General features: G+C 32.4%; 1 protein-coding gene across 2 annotated transcripts in view; it reads right to left on the bottom strand.

Annotated features, from left to right (window-relative positions):
• Positions 1 to 18,157, bottom strand: part of LOC140449818 (dynein axonemal heavy chain 1-like) — a 1,063,244-nt gene that overhangs the window by 988,658 nt on the left and 56,429 nt on the right. For both annotated transcript variants that reach the window (XR_011951893.1, XM_072543176.1), the window contains exons 8-9: positions 12,922 to 13,089; positions 3,638 to 3,853 (exon numbers count right to left, since the gene is read on the bottom strand). Coding sequence is in view for 1 of the 2 variants with exons in the window: in XM_072543176.1 (XP_072399277.1) it covers positions 3,638 to 3,853; positions 12,922 to 13,089 (384 nt within the window). In the remaining variant the exon portion in view is untranslated. The remainder of the gene's footprint in view (positions 1 to 3,637; positions 3,854 to 12,921; positions 13,090 to 18,157) is intronic.

Genomic DNA, 18,157 nt, shown 5'->3' with positions numbered 1-18,157 from the left:
ATGACGTCATCTGTCCATCGTATAGGTGGTCTACCTCTATACGTGATGGATAGTAGGAAGCAACAGAATGGAAAGAGAGACAGGTGTGAATTTTGTTACAGCGAGAGAGATGATTGGGAGAATTATTGAAAAGAAAACAGGTTAGACTAGCGTACACAACTATATACGTGCAGTGATGAAGAAAAAAGAAGAGGAAGAAAGACAGCTGAACCAACGACAAAGGTGAGAGGGAAATATGCTGGAAGTTAAAGGTAGAAAAGTGGATCAGACTGTATGAATTAGAATGCGTGAGTCAGACTGTGGGGAAGGAAGAAATACCCGTCTGGGAGTGATGCCGTACTGGGGGTAATGCTGTACTTTGGAGCGATGAGGATCTTCGACGCACTACCTGGAACAAAACAGGGAGCCTCCTTGCTGATAAATGCAGTATGGATGCGAATGGATGAAGAATGAATGAATGGGGGTAGTGCTTCCGAAGTGATGCCGGCCTGATTTAGCAGGTAGACGTTTGGCGTAGACTCAGTGACGAGTGGGAATTTTAAAGTAGCTCGGGAACTATCGCCGGGAGTACGAAGAACGAATCCTGCACTAAGGTCAGTCAGGCGGCGTCCTGGAGTGAAGATTTTTTTGAAGATTCCAGACCTCCCCTCTATAAAGACGAAAAAAAAGGTGGTCTACCTCTGCTTCTTCTCTCTGCTCGTGATGTACCCTTCTTCTTCTTCATGTACCCTGTCCTTTCAGAACTTTGGTTATCATCATAGTTATCTTAAATTTATTCACTGCCACCCTAAATAGCATGCTTGTATCAACACCATACCAATCTCGCACGTTCTTTAACTATGAGGTTCTTCTTCGTCCTGGACTGAGTTTGCCTGCTATTTTTCCTTGCATGATATTTTGAAGCAACCTATATTTGGGACCTCTCATTACATGTCCGAAATACTCCAGCTTTCTCTGCTTGATGCTTTTTATGATCTCAGTAATCTTGCTGATTCGTTCTAGTATTGTGGAGTTTCGAATCTTCTCCACGCAGGAAACTTTTAAAATTCTTCTATAGCACCACATTTTGAAAGCCTCAAGGCGATTTAGATCGATTTTATTCACAGTCCAGGACTCGACACCATAAAGTAAGACCGAGAATACGTAGCAGCGAAGTAGGCGGATCCTCAGTGCCAATTTTAGGTCTCTTTTACATAACACCCCGTGATCTCCACACTGTAATTATATGCGTTTGGCGCCCGTCATTTATTTTGGCCATATGATAGTTCCACTTCAGCCATGCTATGAGCTCTATAACATCTATAATGCCTGTCCTTGGGAGGAACAGGCATTATAGATGTCATAGAGCCGAGATAGACGGGATGCCTGGGTACGATTGCTTTAAGGCTGTTAATGGACTCAAGAAATCGTTAATGATTAGAGAGTATTTAATGTCATGTGCGTTGCAATCAAAAGCACCAAAGATTTTTAAAGCAGTAGGGCCTGATAATTTTCACTCAGAATTCTTAAAACTTATGGACTATGATGGCATAAAATGGTTGACAAATATATTTAACAGTATATATGATACGGGCGTGGTTCATCAAGAGTGGTTAGTGTCAACTTTTATAAATCTTCCAAAAAAACCCAATGCGAGAAAGTGCGAAGACTATAGAATTATAAGCCTTAGGAGCCATTTACTTAAAACATTTCTAAAGGTCATTCACAAAAGAATATACACAAAATGTGAGGAACAACTAACAAGAACACAATTCGGATTTCGTGATGCTCTGGGAACACGGGAGGCCCTTTTTGCTGTACAGTATACTTAGCTATATACTGTATACTTAGAATTATCAGAAACATTTACTACAATCAAATGGCCAAAATCAAAATAGAAGACCAGTTAACTGATAAAATTGCAATAGAACGTGGAGTACGACAGGGCTGTATTTTGTCTCCATTGTTGTTCAACATTTATTCTGAATGGGTATTTAAGGAAGCTTTAGACGGTTGTGAGAAAGGAATACTAATAAACGGTGAATGGTTGAATAACATTAGATATGCAGATGACACTATAGTTTTTGCCGATTATCTGAATGACTTACAGATATTAACAAATCGCATAACAGAAGTCAGCAAGAGATACGGACTAGCTCTTAACATAAAGAAAACCAAATTTATGACAATTAGTAAAAAACCAATACTAAACGCTCATCTTACAAGCAACCAACAGAATATCGAAAGAGTCGAGTAATATACATATCTAGGCACCAATTTAAATAGCCAATGGGACCACTCAACAGAAATTAAACAGCGAATAATAAAAGCAAAAGCAGCATTCGTTAGAACGAGAACCATTTTCAACAGTCGAGACATATCATTAAAAACAAAATGCCGTCTATTGAACTGCTACATATTCACAGTTCTGCTCTACGGAATGGAAGCATGGACACTGACTGTTGCATCTATGAATCGGCTCGAAGCTTTCGAAATGTGGTGTTATAGCATCTTACGTATATCCTGGGTTGACAGAGTTACTAATGTGGAGGTCCTGCGTAGAATGGGGAAAGAATGTGAAATTCTCATGACCGTCAAAACTAAAAAGTTGGAATATCTAGGACATGTAATGAGAAATCAAGAACGTTACGGCCTTCTCCAGCTGATTCTCCAAGGGAAAGTAAATGGTAAGAGAGGACCGGGAAGAAGACGCATTTCCTGGCTTCAAAATTTACGAAAGTGGTATAACACGACTACCACTGAACTGTTCCGCGCTGCAATAAATAAAGTAAAGATAGCCGTGATGATCGCCAACATCCGGAACGGATAGGTACTTCAAGAAGAAGAAGCGTTGACAAACGTTAAAATGCTCAGCGGAGAATGTGGAGGTTTGGAGAGGGAGCTGGTAGGAACTGTTATAGTTAGTTATCTATTGTAAAAGCCGATCCTACTCTGCAGATTTAGATGCGTCGGTGAAAATAAGGATGTAATTACTGAAACCAATTAATATCTCTAACTTGTTCTGTTTATAGATTTTTGCTGACGTGTCACATTTCTTGAATGCAGAAATGTTTGTATTATAATTGTGTTATAATCAGAGAGAGCAATTGTCTATGGTAAAATGTGTTTGCTGACTTTAGGGATATTGTAAGTGGGTTTAATTAGTGTGTGAAAGCTTATTAACATTGGTTTTACTCGATGATAAAATGGAGGATCCAATTTTTTTCCACAATTAAACATCGATGGAAATCTATCTGTAATTGTGTTTTTATAAACAGGTACCTGTGGGATAACTAATACCCTTAAAGCATATATGAGGCTAAGGTATTCCCTCCTGAGTTGTTGAAGGCATTTGTAGAATCTTGATAAAGGGTATTTTCTTTATAACCTGCACTGTATTAAAAAAATAAAATGTTTATAGACGTTACTGTTTGCTTTAATGGATTAGGCAGTTAATTTATTCCGATAATATAATTTTTTTAAAATAAAAGAAAATGGGTCAAATCTTAGTAGCTCAAAGAGATTATATGAATATTGTTCATAACAAACGGCAAATTATTAGTAATAATTTATTTTAGAATTTGTGATGTAATCACAACATATATTTAAAATAAAATTATTATTTAAAACATAATTATTTTTGAAAAGTATAAATTACCTGAAAATTTTCTGGGGTTGTCGAATAATATGCTCCAGATTCCTGCATTTTTAACTGTAAACTGAATATTGGCTGCGTCTTGGATATGAAAGGACTGTTAATTAAATCAGTGCCCCATTCATAGTCCTCTCCAACTTGTAAACAAGTCAAACAAGGAGTTTCTACCAAAGTTATAAAGGTATTTAAAGAATTTTCCACCAACAATCGAAGGGTATGCTAAAATTGTGAAAGATTTAATTATTATTAAATGATTTTGAAAGTGCGTGATAAATAGATAAATTTTCTATAGAGTTAATTATATTTTATAGTAATAATAGGTGTACTGCGATTTTCAATAACTCTAATTTAAAAGAAAAAACCATTGTTTTGTCGATGTTTCGGCAAAGTCACACTTGCCATTGTCACGTTAGATTTCTTCTAGATGTTGGAAGAGAACTAACATCAGTTAGCTTTGAACTAATATATATATATATATATATATATATATATATATATATATATATATATGAAGTAACAAGAAGTCCAGAGACCTCTCTGATAGTAAATTAGGTGAACCGCAAATTCAAAGCCTCTTACTAGAGACTTTTAACGACGCTAGAAGTATCTTTTTACTTCAACATGCATCTACGATTCACCTTTGAAAATTACTATCTTTTTCGCTCTTTACGTAGAGAAAGACGTTTAAATGAAAGTAAAAGATTGCATTTCATTTCAATCGGAACTCCACCATTGCTCTACACGTGACTGATAGTTTCTGCCCTTCAGGGACGATTTTTAAAAAATAATTATTTTATTTACAAATGCGAGAGAACTTTATTGCGTTCTTAAAAGTTACAATATTGAAATCAGACTTCACTGTACAAAGTTTCAAATCAGACTAAATAATAATTAATTAAATGAAATATATTACACATTGGAAAATAAAACAATAATTCGCAAGTTGCACTTTTATATACAGATCGATCATAGTTCAGGTGCTGACGCATCGGATTTAGGGTATTGGCTTATGGGGTCAACGACTATAACTAGTGTTTCGAGTTATTCAACTCATCATCAGGAGCACTTGGGGAAGTTCAACTGAAATGAAATGCAGTCTAGTATTTGGTTATTATAACCAAAATAACATCCAGGTACGCTAGCAGCGACATCTATATGAAGTAACAAGAAGTCCAGAGACCTCTCTGATAGTAAATTAGGTGAACCGCAAATTCAAAGCCTCTTACTAGAGACTTTTAACGACGCTAGAAGTATATTTTTACTTCAACATGCATCTACGATTCACCTTTGAAAATTACTATCTTTTTTGCTCTTTACGTAGAGAAAGACGTTTAAATGAAAGTAAAAGATTGCATTTCATTTCAATCGGAACTCCACTATTGTTCTACACGTGTTTCGAGTTATTCAACTCATCATCTGGAGCACTTGTGCAATGGTGGAGTTCCGATTGAAATGAAATGCAATCTTTTACTTTCATTTAAACGTCTTTCTCTACGTAAAGAGCGAAAAAGATAGTAATTTTCAAAGGTGAATCGTAGATGCATGTTGAAGTAAAAAGATACTTCTAGCGTCGTTAAAAGTCTCTAGTAAGAGGCTTTGAATTTGCGGTTCACCTAATTTACTATCAGAGAGGTCTCTGGACTTCTTGTTACTTCGTATAGATGTCGCTGCTAGCGTACCTGGCTGTTATTTTGGTTATAATAACCAAATACTAGACTGCATTTCATTTCAGTTGAACTTCCACAAGTGCTCCTGATGATGAGTTGAATAACTCGAAACATGTGTAGAGCAATGGTGGAGTTCCGATTGAAATGAAATGCAATCTTTTACTTTCATATATATATATATATATATATATATATATATATATATATATATATATATATATATACAGTAATGAGTGTCTTACCACCCGGCAATATAGCGGAAAGGATAGAAGATAGATTAAGTTGTGAGATAGTACGAGATAAACTAGTTTTAGACGTGGCTATTTGACTTCAGTCATAATTATACGGATGACCTCGAAAATATTTTATTTTAATGATTTCTGATGTTAGAATAAATGATTGAATAAATTAAGATATATTATAGTAAAACACATTAATTAGTAGCGATTTTAAATTATAAATCTTTAAGCTAGTTAATAATAAAAAGAACTCAACTGAAATATTTGACTAAACTAAAGGTAGGTATGTTCTGTCCGAAAACAATTATTGTATGTGGAATTGGTGTAATAGTTAGAGACGTGGTCTATTGACAAGAAGGTTGGGGTTCAATTCACACCAAGGATAAAATTTTTGTTTTATTCAATCAAAAAATAATAAAAAATATGATACATATTAGGTAACAAGTTTTCGAAAAACTCATTATTTACAATTTATTCTTATTCCAATGTTATAAAATAGAAATACAAAATAATTCAAATTCAATTCCAGTTTTACAGTCTTCAGTTGTGAATGCAAAATAATCCGGTGAAGACTGTTTAATGTCAAATCCATCACTAAATTCTCAGTGTTAATATCAATTCCTCTGTACAGGTAATGATTTTCAAAACAATTTACAACATTGGAATGGATGCGCTCGAACAGCTGCCTGCTTTACAGCTAACTAAATCATCAAGCCTTCAGCCATCAAATAATAACATATCGAGAAGTGTTTTTGCACGGTAAACAGAAACTTTTTATTAAAAAAACAATTCGTAAAAATGGTTTTAACGGTCAAGGAAAAAGTGCAAATTGTTGTTTGGCATGTGAATGGATTATCAGACAACATGATTAGACAACAATTTGTAAATATGTTTCCAAATAGGCCGGCTCCAGCACGATCAACAATTCAGTCTATTTTCCGTAATTTTTTTTACTTTAAATCAGTGTTCGCTCCAAGAGGAGTTCGTAGACGAAAGGAGGTAAATCCAGATTTGGAACTAAGGAACACTTTGATTTGTGTAAGTATTGAGCAAAATCCTACCCAATCAACATCTCGTCTCGGAGAACAATATGGAATTACAAGATTTAGAGTAGGTAAAATTTTGAAAAGACATGGATACCGTCCCTATAAACTTCATAAATCCAACGAACAATTCCCTGGGGATTAATATAGACGTTTAGAATTTTGTCAAACTGCAATGGAAATTTCACATCAAGATGAACATTTTTTAGTTCACCGATGAATGTACGTTTTCATTGCATGGCCGACACAATTCAATGAATGCTCGGTATTGGTCTCGAGGAAATCCTCGTCAGATTTATGTCGCTCGTACCCAGCGTCCTCGAAAAGTAAATGTTTGGGGAGGCATAATAGGAAATCATATCATTGGTCCATTTTTTATAGACGGTATGTTGATTGGGCGGAAATACTTGGAACTTCTGCAAAATCAAATTGTCCTAGCCCTTCGTAATTTACCAATACCTTTCGATTCCATATGGTTTCAACACGATGGTTGTCCTGCACATAATTCTCGCATCGTCAGTGAATATCTCAGTGCGACTTTTCCTAATCGATTGATTAGTGGTCACGAAGATATTTTTTGGCCTGCAAGATTACCTGATCTTGCACCTTGTGATTTTTTTATGTGGGGATATATCAAGCCCAAACTATATGGAATTGAAGACGATAGGCCTAATTCTCTCCAAGAATTAAGAGAAAAGATCTTTGATTCAATGAGAGTTATTAGTCCAGAAACATTAACTAATGTTAGACAAAACTTTTATAATAGATTGGGTTATTGTTCTGCTGCTCATGGAGGCTTATTCGAACATTTTTTGTAAATACATTTCATTAGAATAAAATACGTTTATTTAGAATATTTTTATAAAATTTCTACCTATTCAAACATTTTTTGTAAGTACATTTATTTAGAACGTTGTTTTATGTTTGAATGAAGAATTTTTACTTTATTTTCGAAAGTACGACATTGTTTTTTCAATAAGATTTTCATGTTTTACTATAAACACTTCTATTAAAGACTGAAATAAATGTTCGGTGATTTAAAGCAAAACGATATAATATCTGCATAATTTCAAATTTTAATTTTTAAAAAAGTAAAACCTCCATGTTGGATTCGAACCCTGAGCGCCTGGATGAGAACATCGTGCCTTGAACTCTGATCCACCAGACTTTTATAATTATTTAGTGACAGTTTGGGTTATTGTTCTGCTGCTGTTCAAATCATAGTGGAAATTATCCTGGTTAATAATTTAAAACTTTAGATTAAATAATCACTATTAATTAAATTATTTTATTCACATTTTTGTTTTATTGTGGTCAATCAGTTTTTACTTTATGCAAAATTAAAAAATGGAAATACGTCACACATACGACGTTACACATAATAATAATGACCGAGGTGATTTAGCTCGAAGCTAACGTCTAAAGGTGTGAGACTATCGATAGTGGTAATGTAATGTAATGTAAATTATAGGTTTCTATCGATTATTTCTCACCTCTACGAGTTTCATCTCTTTTTATTTTACAAGGTAACTGTGTTTTCTATCTCTTACGTTAAAAAGCCGGGTGGTAAGACACTTATCACTGTATATATATATATATATATATATATATATATATATATATATGCATTTTTTGATAATGCGTTTAACATACTTGACCGCACTTAAAGGCCAATATCGTAGATGCAAATTGCCTTACAAATTTTGAGGACTCAAATTGTACTTAAAATCTGAAAATGTCTCCAATTTTTTTTTGTACCTACCTTTTGTACCACAATGTATTATGTGGAAGATAATGATGCTCGATAAAAAGGAATACGGAAAAAAATACGGAAAATATGGTATTTTCTATTAAAAAGCAAAAACAAAGAAGCCTAATTAACGAGTCGATCAATTGCAACAAAACTAGGTCATATAAAGAACTCTTTGTTAATGAACCATTAGCTGTCAGTGCTTTATTTAACTAAATAGTATGTCAAATCAATTATGATTTTCAAGTTAAAGATGATATACTTAAAAACGTTCTATATAAAATACGAAATTGGAATTAAAGTCGATAGTCCAAGATCTGTTTTAAATTGGATATTTTCCATATGAGTCTATTTTTGCTGGTATCAGTTCAGGAGGTACCTTGTATCAATGATCATGATATGCGCCAGTCATAAACGTTGTGGTGAATTTTTTATTTAACAAAATCTAAAAAAATCGAAAATTTTTGCTCTTTGCGCTCATATTTTTGCCGATTACTCGTGAGATGTTACTTCGATGTTACTTCTAAAAAAAATTATAAAAGGTAAAAGTTTCGTTTTTTAACATTTTACATTATATTTGACTAACTACTAACCGTAGAAATTATCAAAAACGGGTTTAAAAAAGCTACCCTGAAAGCCTAAAAAGATGGAAAGAACAAATAAAATAAAAAGAAAATAAAAGAAATAGAAAAACAAACAAAAGAAGAAGAACACAGAAAGAAAACAGAAGCAAAAATTCAAGAACCGAAGAGGATTAAGAAACGAGAAGAAACTTTTAGTAGCTCAGAATCGGAAGAAGATTTGGTAGAATATGTTGACTTTGAAGAAGATCCTGAAATATTTGAAGAAAACGAGCAAATAATTGAGAAAGACGTGCCAACAATTTGAGAGTTGGGAAAGACTCAAATCGTGCTGGGTATTTGGGTTGTTGTAGAGTACACATCTAAAAAACATATTAAACATTTTATTGGAAGAATTGATAAGAGTGAAAATGAATGGAAAATTTGCTTTTTAGGACATAAAAAGAGTAGTAACACCTTTTTTGGCCTGATATAAAAAACACGGATATGATAGTTGAAGACGATATCGTAAAAACTTTACCAGAACCCGGTAAAAACAGAATGGATTATTTTACTTTTGACGTAAATTTTGTCGGGTTGAACCTTTAAATCTTAAAAAGTTTGTGATTTGCTTAAAAATAAATAAATTAAAATTTTTCAAACAATAAAAAAATCGTTTTTTCTTGCACTTTTAAATTATTTACACTTGCCCCAAAAATAACACACGCTGTTGTAAGCTAAAGTCCATTGTCACACTTACCCCAAATTGACGGGAAAGTGTGAACCATGGATACTTAAAAAAATTAACATAATCCACATTTGATGTTACGAACGTGTCCAAATTTAAGTATATGTAGTAAAGTCCGTAAGCATTCTAGGAAAAAAATATCATGACTTCGTCTCTAACGTCTAAGACTAACGTCTCCTAAATCATGCAAAATATGTCATAAAAATCATCTAACTGAAAACCAGTTCACACTTTAACGGGTTCACCTCACGTATTAATTTTTTTCACAAATTAAGTGAAGTGTAATAAACTTTGTATAATTATTAATAGGATGCAGATACATAAACTTATGTATTTTAAGCAAAAAATTTTTTTTTCCAAGACCATTCTTAATTTCAATATTAGCCCAGTCTGGTTAAAAAAAAAAGATGAAAAGATACTCCTATTTTTACCTTGCGTTTTTTTTTTTTTAAACAATAATTTATGGTCACAATTTGATTTTTTATCTATACGTTTTTTCCCTTATATTTTAAAAAAACAATATTTATATCATTTTTTTATATCAAGAATATCTTTATTTTCCCGTTTTTTTTATTATATTTCATTAATAATTTACGAGATATTTGCAAAAAAGCAGTTTTTTTGTACTAATTTATAAATTTTTTTTATTAACAAAATAAAATGTTATTAATACATTTAAACATCGAGGAATTACCGTCTTTTAAATTTGTGCGAAATTTCCCCTCCATCGGTCAAATAGTTTAAAAGTTATTTAATTTGTTTATCCCTGAGACTAATTATTTAAACTATTGAGCTTGCCCTATGCATGATGCCAGACACATTTAGCAAATTTCATAGGATTCTTTAGGACTTAGACTATCTCAGAAGTTAAATGCATATTGCGTTTTCATCGAAATTATTTATAAAATAAACATTTGAAAAAAAAGGTATGTTTTTTACTTATAAACAATTGTAATAACTTTTATATTTTTCAAGCTACAGACTTGTACGTACAACCATTGGATAGCTGGTAAAAAAACTCACATTAAAAATAAAAAAACCTTCTGTGACCAATAGGGACGTAGTTAGCGACTATTTTTTTTAAATCATATCTCCATTGTTTATAAATATTAAGAAGTAAAATTTGCATAAATTTTGAATGAAAATCTAAACTTTATATTAAAACTTATAGCTATAAAATTGATCTAATTTTTCGAAACTTACAGCCCTTCGAAACGAAGGTACTTTCGAAAGATCAACACAGGAAAGTGAAGAGGATAACTTTTTCAGCTCCGTTTTATTTTTTCGACATCGGAACTTCAAATTGCAAACACGTAGGAAGGAAAAATTTACATTATCTTGGCTTCCGTTGCAGCTGGAAGCCTCTTTTTTTATTCTGGGGTAGCTATATTCAACATATATTTTTCATTTTATATCAGTGATGTAATAATACTTATATATTGTATAAATTATAAATTTCAGGTAATTTTTTACATAATGTATTAATATATTCCTTATATTAATTATAATTTTTTGTATTTTTATAATTAACAATATTGATTTTTATTCTATTTTTCGTACAAATATGATATACAATATTAATCTAATCTGCTTTACTGCTTTGATAAAATAAGTCGATTTATTCATCACTTGTCTTTGCAATGTTTATTGAACTTTACTTTTTTTATTTTCTTTACATAAATTGGTTTAAATGTTAAAATTTGGTTCATTCATTCGACTTCACTGTCAGCTCTGAACATTTTTGTTGCAGGTTGTTTGTCTTCACTTATTAAATCAGTCTATAAATATATATCTTCAGAATCACTGTCGTCATCAAACGTAACTGTACCGAGGTTGCAGCATATTTTCTCCTCTGCTTCTTCCTCAGTACAATTTATGCACAAGTTCGTACAATTTAAACCACGTTTTCTGCACCCACATCTACTAGTTTTGCAACCTGTGGTGCGTTTGCATGTAATGTGCTTTAATGTCTCTTCGAGAATTAAATTATCTAAAGTATGAATTGGTTCAAAACCAGTGGCACTTTGTCTCCAACCATAGGCACAAGCGTCTAACTTATTACTTAACCACATTTGTAATTGATAGTAAACATTTTTCACTGATTATACAAGTTGAAACTAATTAATTATTCATTCAATAGTTTTAAATATTACTTACAATTTTCAATCAAAAAGTAATTAAATACGTTTAGTTAAAACTTTTTTGTTCAAAAAACAAAATATTTTACTTAAAGAAGTATAAGTGTATTGCTTTCTAAAGCCACTACACTGAGACTGACGAAATGTTGGAGCGAGGAGCTAAAACAGTTTCCCCTCCACTTTCCTATGTCGATCTTTCGAAAGTAACTTCGTTTCGAAAGGCTGTAAGTTTCGAAAAAATTTATGAATTTTATAACTATAAGTTTCAATATAAAGTTTAGATTTTCATTCAAAATTTGTGCAAATTTTACTTCTTAATGTTTATAAACAATGGAGATATGATTTAAAAAAAATAGTCACTAACTTCGTCCCTATTGGTCATTGAAGGTTTATCTTTTTTTTAAATGCGAGTTTTTTGACCAGTTATCCATTGGCTGTACGAACAAGTCTGTAGCTTGAAAAATATAGAAGTTATTACAATTGTTTATAAGTAAAAAACATACCCCTTTTTCACACGTTTATTTTGTAAATAATTTCGATGAAAACGAAATATGCATTTAACTTCTAAAATAGTCTAAGGCCTAAAGAATCCTATGAAATTTGCTAAATGTGTCTAGCATCATGCATAGGGCAAGCTCAATAGTTTAAATAATTAGCCTCAGGAATAAACAAATTAAATAACTTTTAAACTATTTGACCGATCGAGGGGAAATTTCGCACAAATTTAAAAGACGGTAATTCGTCGATGTTTAAATGTACTAATAACATTTTATTTTGTTAATAAAAAAAATAATACAATTTATAAATTAGTGCACAAAACTGCTTTTTTGCAAATATCTCGTAACTTATTTATAAAATTTAATTGAAAAAAACGGGAAAATAAAGATGATCTTGATATAAAAAAATGATATAAATATTGTTTATTTTAAATATAAGGGAAAAAACTTCAACAGTAGACAAAAAATCAAATTGTGACCATAAATTAATGTTTAAAAAAATCGCAATCGGTAATCTAGCGCTTTCACCCTTTCAAAAGCCAATATTTGTTGTCTAAGGTTTATGCAATAATGTCATAAAATATATGATGTTTGTTTTCTACTACTAAAACTAGATTACTACAAAGTTAGCCAACTCAAACTTACTTGCATTCTAAACTTAACCAACTCCATGAAACGTTTTAACTTGGAAATCTCGTATGTTTCGAAGACTTTCTCGTTTATATCAAACCATCCTTTGCCTATATCTCCTAAACACATACGAATGTTGTATATTATAGACTCAATCCATGGTCCCCTTAATTGTTTTAACAACTAAAAAAAGTTATTTTGTTTTTGAATTTAATATGGTAGTATATCAAAAGTAACAGTTGTATAATGAAATATGTTTCTAAATTTTTAATATATTGGTACACAGTTGATAAAATGTGTCAACTAAAACAGGAGACTAGTATAATAAGGGACAAGATCTATGCGAAAATTTCAAGACCAACCTGCTGATAATCCGATATTTATACTTATTGTAACATAGAGCCCTAGAGAGACATTACAGAGTTGTACTAATCTTTATCCAACATTTCAAATAGAATTATCGGAGAAAGTGTTGAATTTTGGTTGAACAATGGTTTTTAGCAGTACACAATCTCGCAATATACTATTAAAAAAATACTTGCATTCATCTTTTTTCTCAACTTAGGACTGGCAAAATAAAATATTTTTCAGTTATGAAAATAAGTAAACATTTTGTTTTGTGGGTTCGTCAATGAACACTAATTATTGATATACACAAAAAGAAGTAAAACTTATTCCAAATCATCGCCATTAATTATTTTTGTGAAATGTTATCAAAAGTATAATGTCTTTGTTTATAACATTTAAAAATAATTAAGAGAAATTCAACAACATCAGTTAACGACATCAGATATGCAGATGATACAGTAATAATAGCCGATAATTTACAAGACCTGGAAAGACTCAATAAGTAAAATAGTAATGTGTAGTAGGGAGTACGGACTCTCGCTCAATATCAAAAAGAGGAAGTTTATGAAAATTTGTAAAAACAATCATAATACTAACGAAATCTTGACAGTAGAAGGCCAGCAGATCGAAAGAGTAAAAAAGTACACTTACCTAGGAACACTTATAACAGAAAATAATGACTACACTGCAGAAATCAAAGTCAGATTCGAAAAAGCACGTTCTAATTTTATAAAAATGAAAAAGGTCCTATATGGCAAAGATTTAACATTAGCTCTTAAAGTACGCCTAACAAAATGTTACGTATACAGTGTACTATACTATGGAGTGGAATCATGGACGTTAAATCTAGATACAATGAGACGACTTAACGCCTTTGAAATGTGGACCTATAGAAGAATTATGAGGGTTTCCTGGGTAGATAGAGTTACGAACAATGAAGTACTGGGAAGAATAGGTAAAAAGAAGGAAGTTAAACTTACAATTAAAGAAAAAAAGCTACAGTATCTCGGACATGTAATGCGGGGCGAGAAGTATGGCATCCTGCCACTCATAATGCAAGGAAAGATAGATGGCAGAAGAAGCATCGGAAGAAGACGAATTTCATGGCTCAAGAACCTGAGAGAATGGTTTGGATGCAGCTCAAAATAACTATTTAGAGCTACTGCCTCAAAAATTAAAATAGCTATGATGATTGCCAACCTCCGTAGCGGAGATGGCACCTGAAGAAGAAGAAGAAGAAGAGAAATTCCTGCGGTTGACCTAAATACAAATTTACAAAAAATTTTATATGTCCGGTAATGGCTAAGTACTTAATAAGTACATTTTTGTAGAATAATTAAATGAGGCGGGATCACTGTCACAATATTAAAATAACGGAATTAGTCATTCTTAAGCAGTATATTTTGTAGTTCCTTCAGCCAGAGTTTGTCGAAAAAAAGTGTAATATATTTAGTATTTATCAAAGAAAATGAACCTACGGATAATTTAGAAGATGAAGATGAAAGTGCGGGGCAAGTACTCAGCAAAGGAAGAATTTGTGTGCAGCTGAGCAAAATATAGTGTTAGATGTATTTGGTGGACTTCTAAAAAATGACCAAATATGAAGCTTGGGAGTGAAGTCGAACGCGAGATACACAACCAAAAGGCAGTTATCAATGAAATTCTCAATGAAATACATATTTGTGAGGTTGCCACACAAGAAAGTCAATCTCATAATACGTAGCAGGGCAACCATGAGTTGCACGATAGCCTGGTAAGCGAATTGACACGTAGCGCACAAGAGTTCCACGAAAGAAACCCATTGAGCAGACCATCTCTACCGAGAAACGTTAGTAAGAATCTAAGTGCGCTGTTACATATTGTGAACACTGAAAACCTACCCAACTATGTCGTAGAAGCCTATACATTGAAATATTTGCATATATGGATTTCCCCTTTTGTTTTAACGAATTAAAAAATAATGTGAATGGTAATTCACATTTAATTTATTTCTCATGTAATTTCAAAATTAATTGGGGACAAAGATCACAAAATCGCAGAAGAATGAAGGAGTTTAAGGTAGGCCTATGTCCAGCAGTGGACGTGATAAGTGAAGGCTGGATGGTGATGATGATGTGAATGTTAATATGCAAAAAACACTAACTGACAACAAACAAATTATGGATGTAAATAAAAAGTGGTATAATGTAAAATATTAATATTAAGTATCGTCCTCGAAGTTACCATCAGAGAAGCTGGAATCAACAGGTCAGGACTTATATATCAAAGAAAACACCAATGCTTAGCATTCGCTGACGACATTGTACTGATAGCCAGAAGTAAGCAAGAATTAAAAGAAATAATAAAAAGATTAGAAATGAAAGCAAGAAAGAAAGCGATGTACATAAATGAAGAAAAGACCAAATATATGGAATGGACAGAAAGAGATTACCTACAAGAACAATATCTGACAGTAATAACAGATGAAAAAACATATAAATTCGAAGAAGTAGAAATATTCCAGTATTTAGAAGCGACATTCACGAAAAGACCAAATATGAAGGAAGAAATCCAAGCGAGAATTATGGCCGGTAACCGTTGTATTTTTGCACTAAACAATTTATGAAGAAGCAAAAACATATCTAGAACGGCTAAGATAAGAATATATAAGACAGTAATAAGACCTATTGTATTATATGCCAGTGAAACATGGACAATGAACAAATCCGAGCAAGTCTTGCTGCAAGTCTGGGAAAGAAAAGTCCTCAGGAAAATATTTGGAGGTAAATTATGGAATGGTATATGGAAAAAAGACCAAATATGGAATTAGAGGAGATGTATGGAGAGCCGAATATCGTAGGGATCATAAAGTCACAAAGACTGAGATGGTTGGGACCCATCCAAAGGATGGAAAACACGAGACTGCCAAAAAGAATGCTAATGGGAGGAATAGGAGGGAAAAGGAAGAAAGGATATATATATATATATATATATATATATATATATATATATATATATATATATATATAATGTAAAAACCAAATTACTGAAACCAGCTCAAGAAAGTTTGATACAACATAGGTCAGAGGCTAAAAGACATTGGATGACAGAAGAAATACTATTACAGATGGAAGAAAGAAGGAAATATAAAGGAAAAGATCTACAGAAGAAAGATCTACACAAAAAATTAAGAGAAGTAACTGGAATGGGTCGAAATAGACAGCAAGGACACATAAAAGACAAAAAAGGAGTACTACTAATAGATTTACCAGAGAAATTAAGACGATAGGAAGAGTACGTTAGAGAACTTTTCCAAGATGAAAGAGGTGAAATGCAGAAAATACAAGAAATAAATCCTTTAGAGAGACAGAAGATCACGATAGATGAAATCGAATATGCTATCAAAAACTCTAAAGACAATAAGTGAGCTGAATTAGATGAAATACCAGTAGAACTGTTAAAACTAGTGGAAGAGGATAACTTGGAAGTATTGGCAGATTTATTCAATACAGTGTACGATACGGAAATAATACTACAAGAGTTTCTAAAGTCAGCATTTATAACCATCCCTAAAAAACAAGCAGCAAAAGAGTACTCTGATTATAGAACACTGAGCCTCATGAGTCATACTTTAAAACTACTGCTGAAAGTAATACATAAGAGAATATACAAAAGGCTAGAGGAGGATATTAGCGAGACGCAGCTCGGGTTCCGAAATGGAATGGGTACTCGAGAAGGACGTTTTACCATCAACATATTGATTCAGCGATGTCGGAATGTAAACGTTGATCTACACTTGTGCTTTGTTGACTACGAAAAACCTTTCTATAAAGTAAGACATGAAAAACTAATATCAATATTTATGAACAAGCGCATTGACAGTAAAAATTATAAATATAGTGCAAATATTATATTGGAACCAAAGTGCCATAGTTCAAATTGATGGGCAACACTCAGAAGAAATGAAGATCTGTAGAGGAATTAGACAGGGATGTGTTTCATCGCCACTTTGGTTTAACTTATATTCTGAAAAAAATTTCCAAAACACGCTCAATAATATCAAAGCGGGAGTTACCGTTAACGGAAAATTAATTAACAACTTACGATATGCAGACGACACTGTGATCATAGCAACGAGTATAGAAGATCTACAATATCTTATCGAAAGCTTAAGTATGAATAGTGCTGAGATGGGAATTACTATAAACGCTAAGGAAACTAGGTACATGCTAATTACAAAAAGACCACAAAATATACATCACCTATTGACAATCAATGGTAACGTGGTAAAGTAGAAAAATATCAGTACTTGGGAACTTTGATCAATGAAATCAATGATCATACTGCAGAAATAAACAGGCAAATAGAGATTGCCAGATCAGCATTTATACGAATAAAACCACTCTTAACGTGCAAAAATCTAAATTTGGAGATCAGACTAAGTACCATTTGCTGTTATATACTTTCAATATTATTATATGCAGCTGAGACTTGGACATTAAAAAAATTCAATTTAAAAAGAATCGAGGCTTTCGAATTCTGGTTATACCGCAGAGTATTAAAAATATCATGGGCTGATAGAATTACAAATAAAGAAGTACTGGAGAGGGATGGTAAAGAAACGGAACTAATCACCACTATACAAACCAGAAAACTGGAATACCTAGGCCACGTGATGAGGGGACCAAAATATGAAATTTTGAGACTCATAATACAGAGAAAGATTTAAGTAAGAAGATCTGGTGGCTGAAGGCAGAACTCATGGTTGAAGAATCTACGTGATTGGTAACAATGCAGATCGATTGATTTGTTTAGAGCAACAAGTTCAAAAATAAAAATATTAATAGGGAGACGGCACTCTAAGAAGAAGATTTCCCCTTTGGAACCTTTTTACTGCCTTTATTGACTAAAAGAAGGCGTTAGA

The sequence above is a fragment of the Diabrotica undecimpunctata genome, chromosome 9 (genome assembly GCF_040954645.1).
Source record: "Diabrotica undecimpunctata isolate CICGRU chromosome 9, icDiaUnde3, whole genome shotgun sequence".
Classification (NCBI taxonomy): Eukaryota; Metazoa; Arthropoda; class Insecta; order Coleoptera; family Chrysomelidae; genus Diabrotica; species Diabrotica undecimpunctata.
This window is presented reverse-complemented; position numbering and strand designations above follow the sequence as displayed.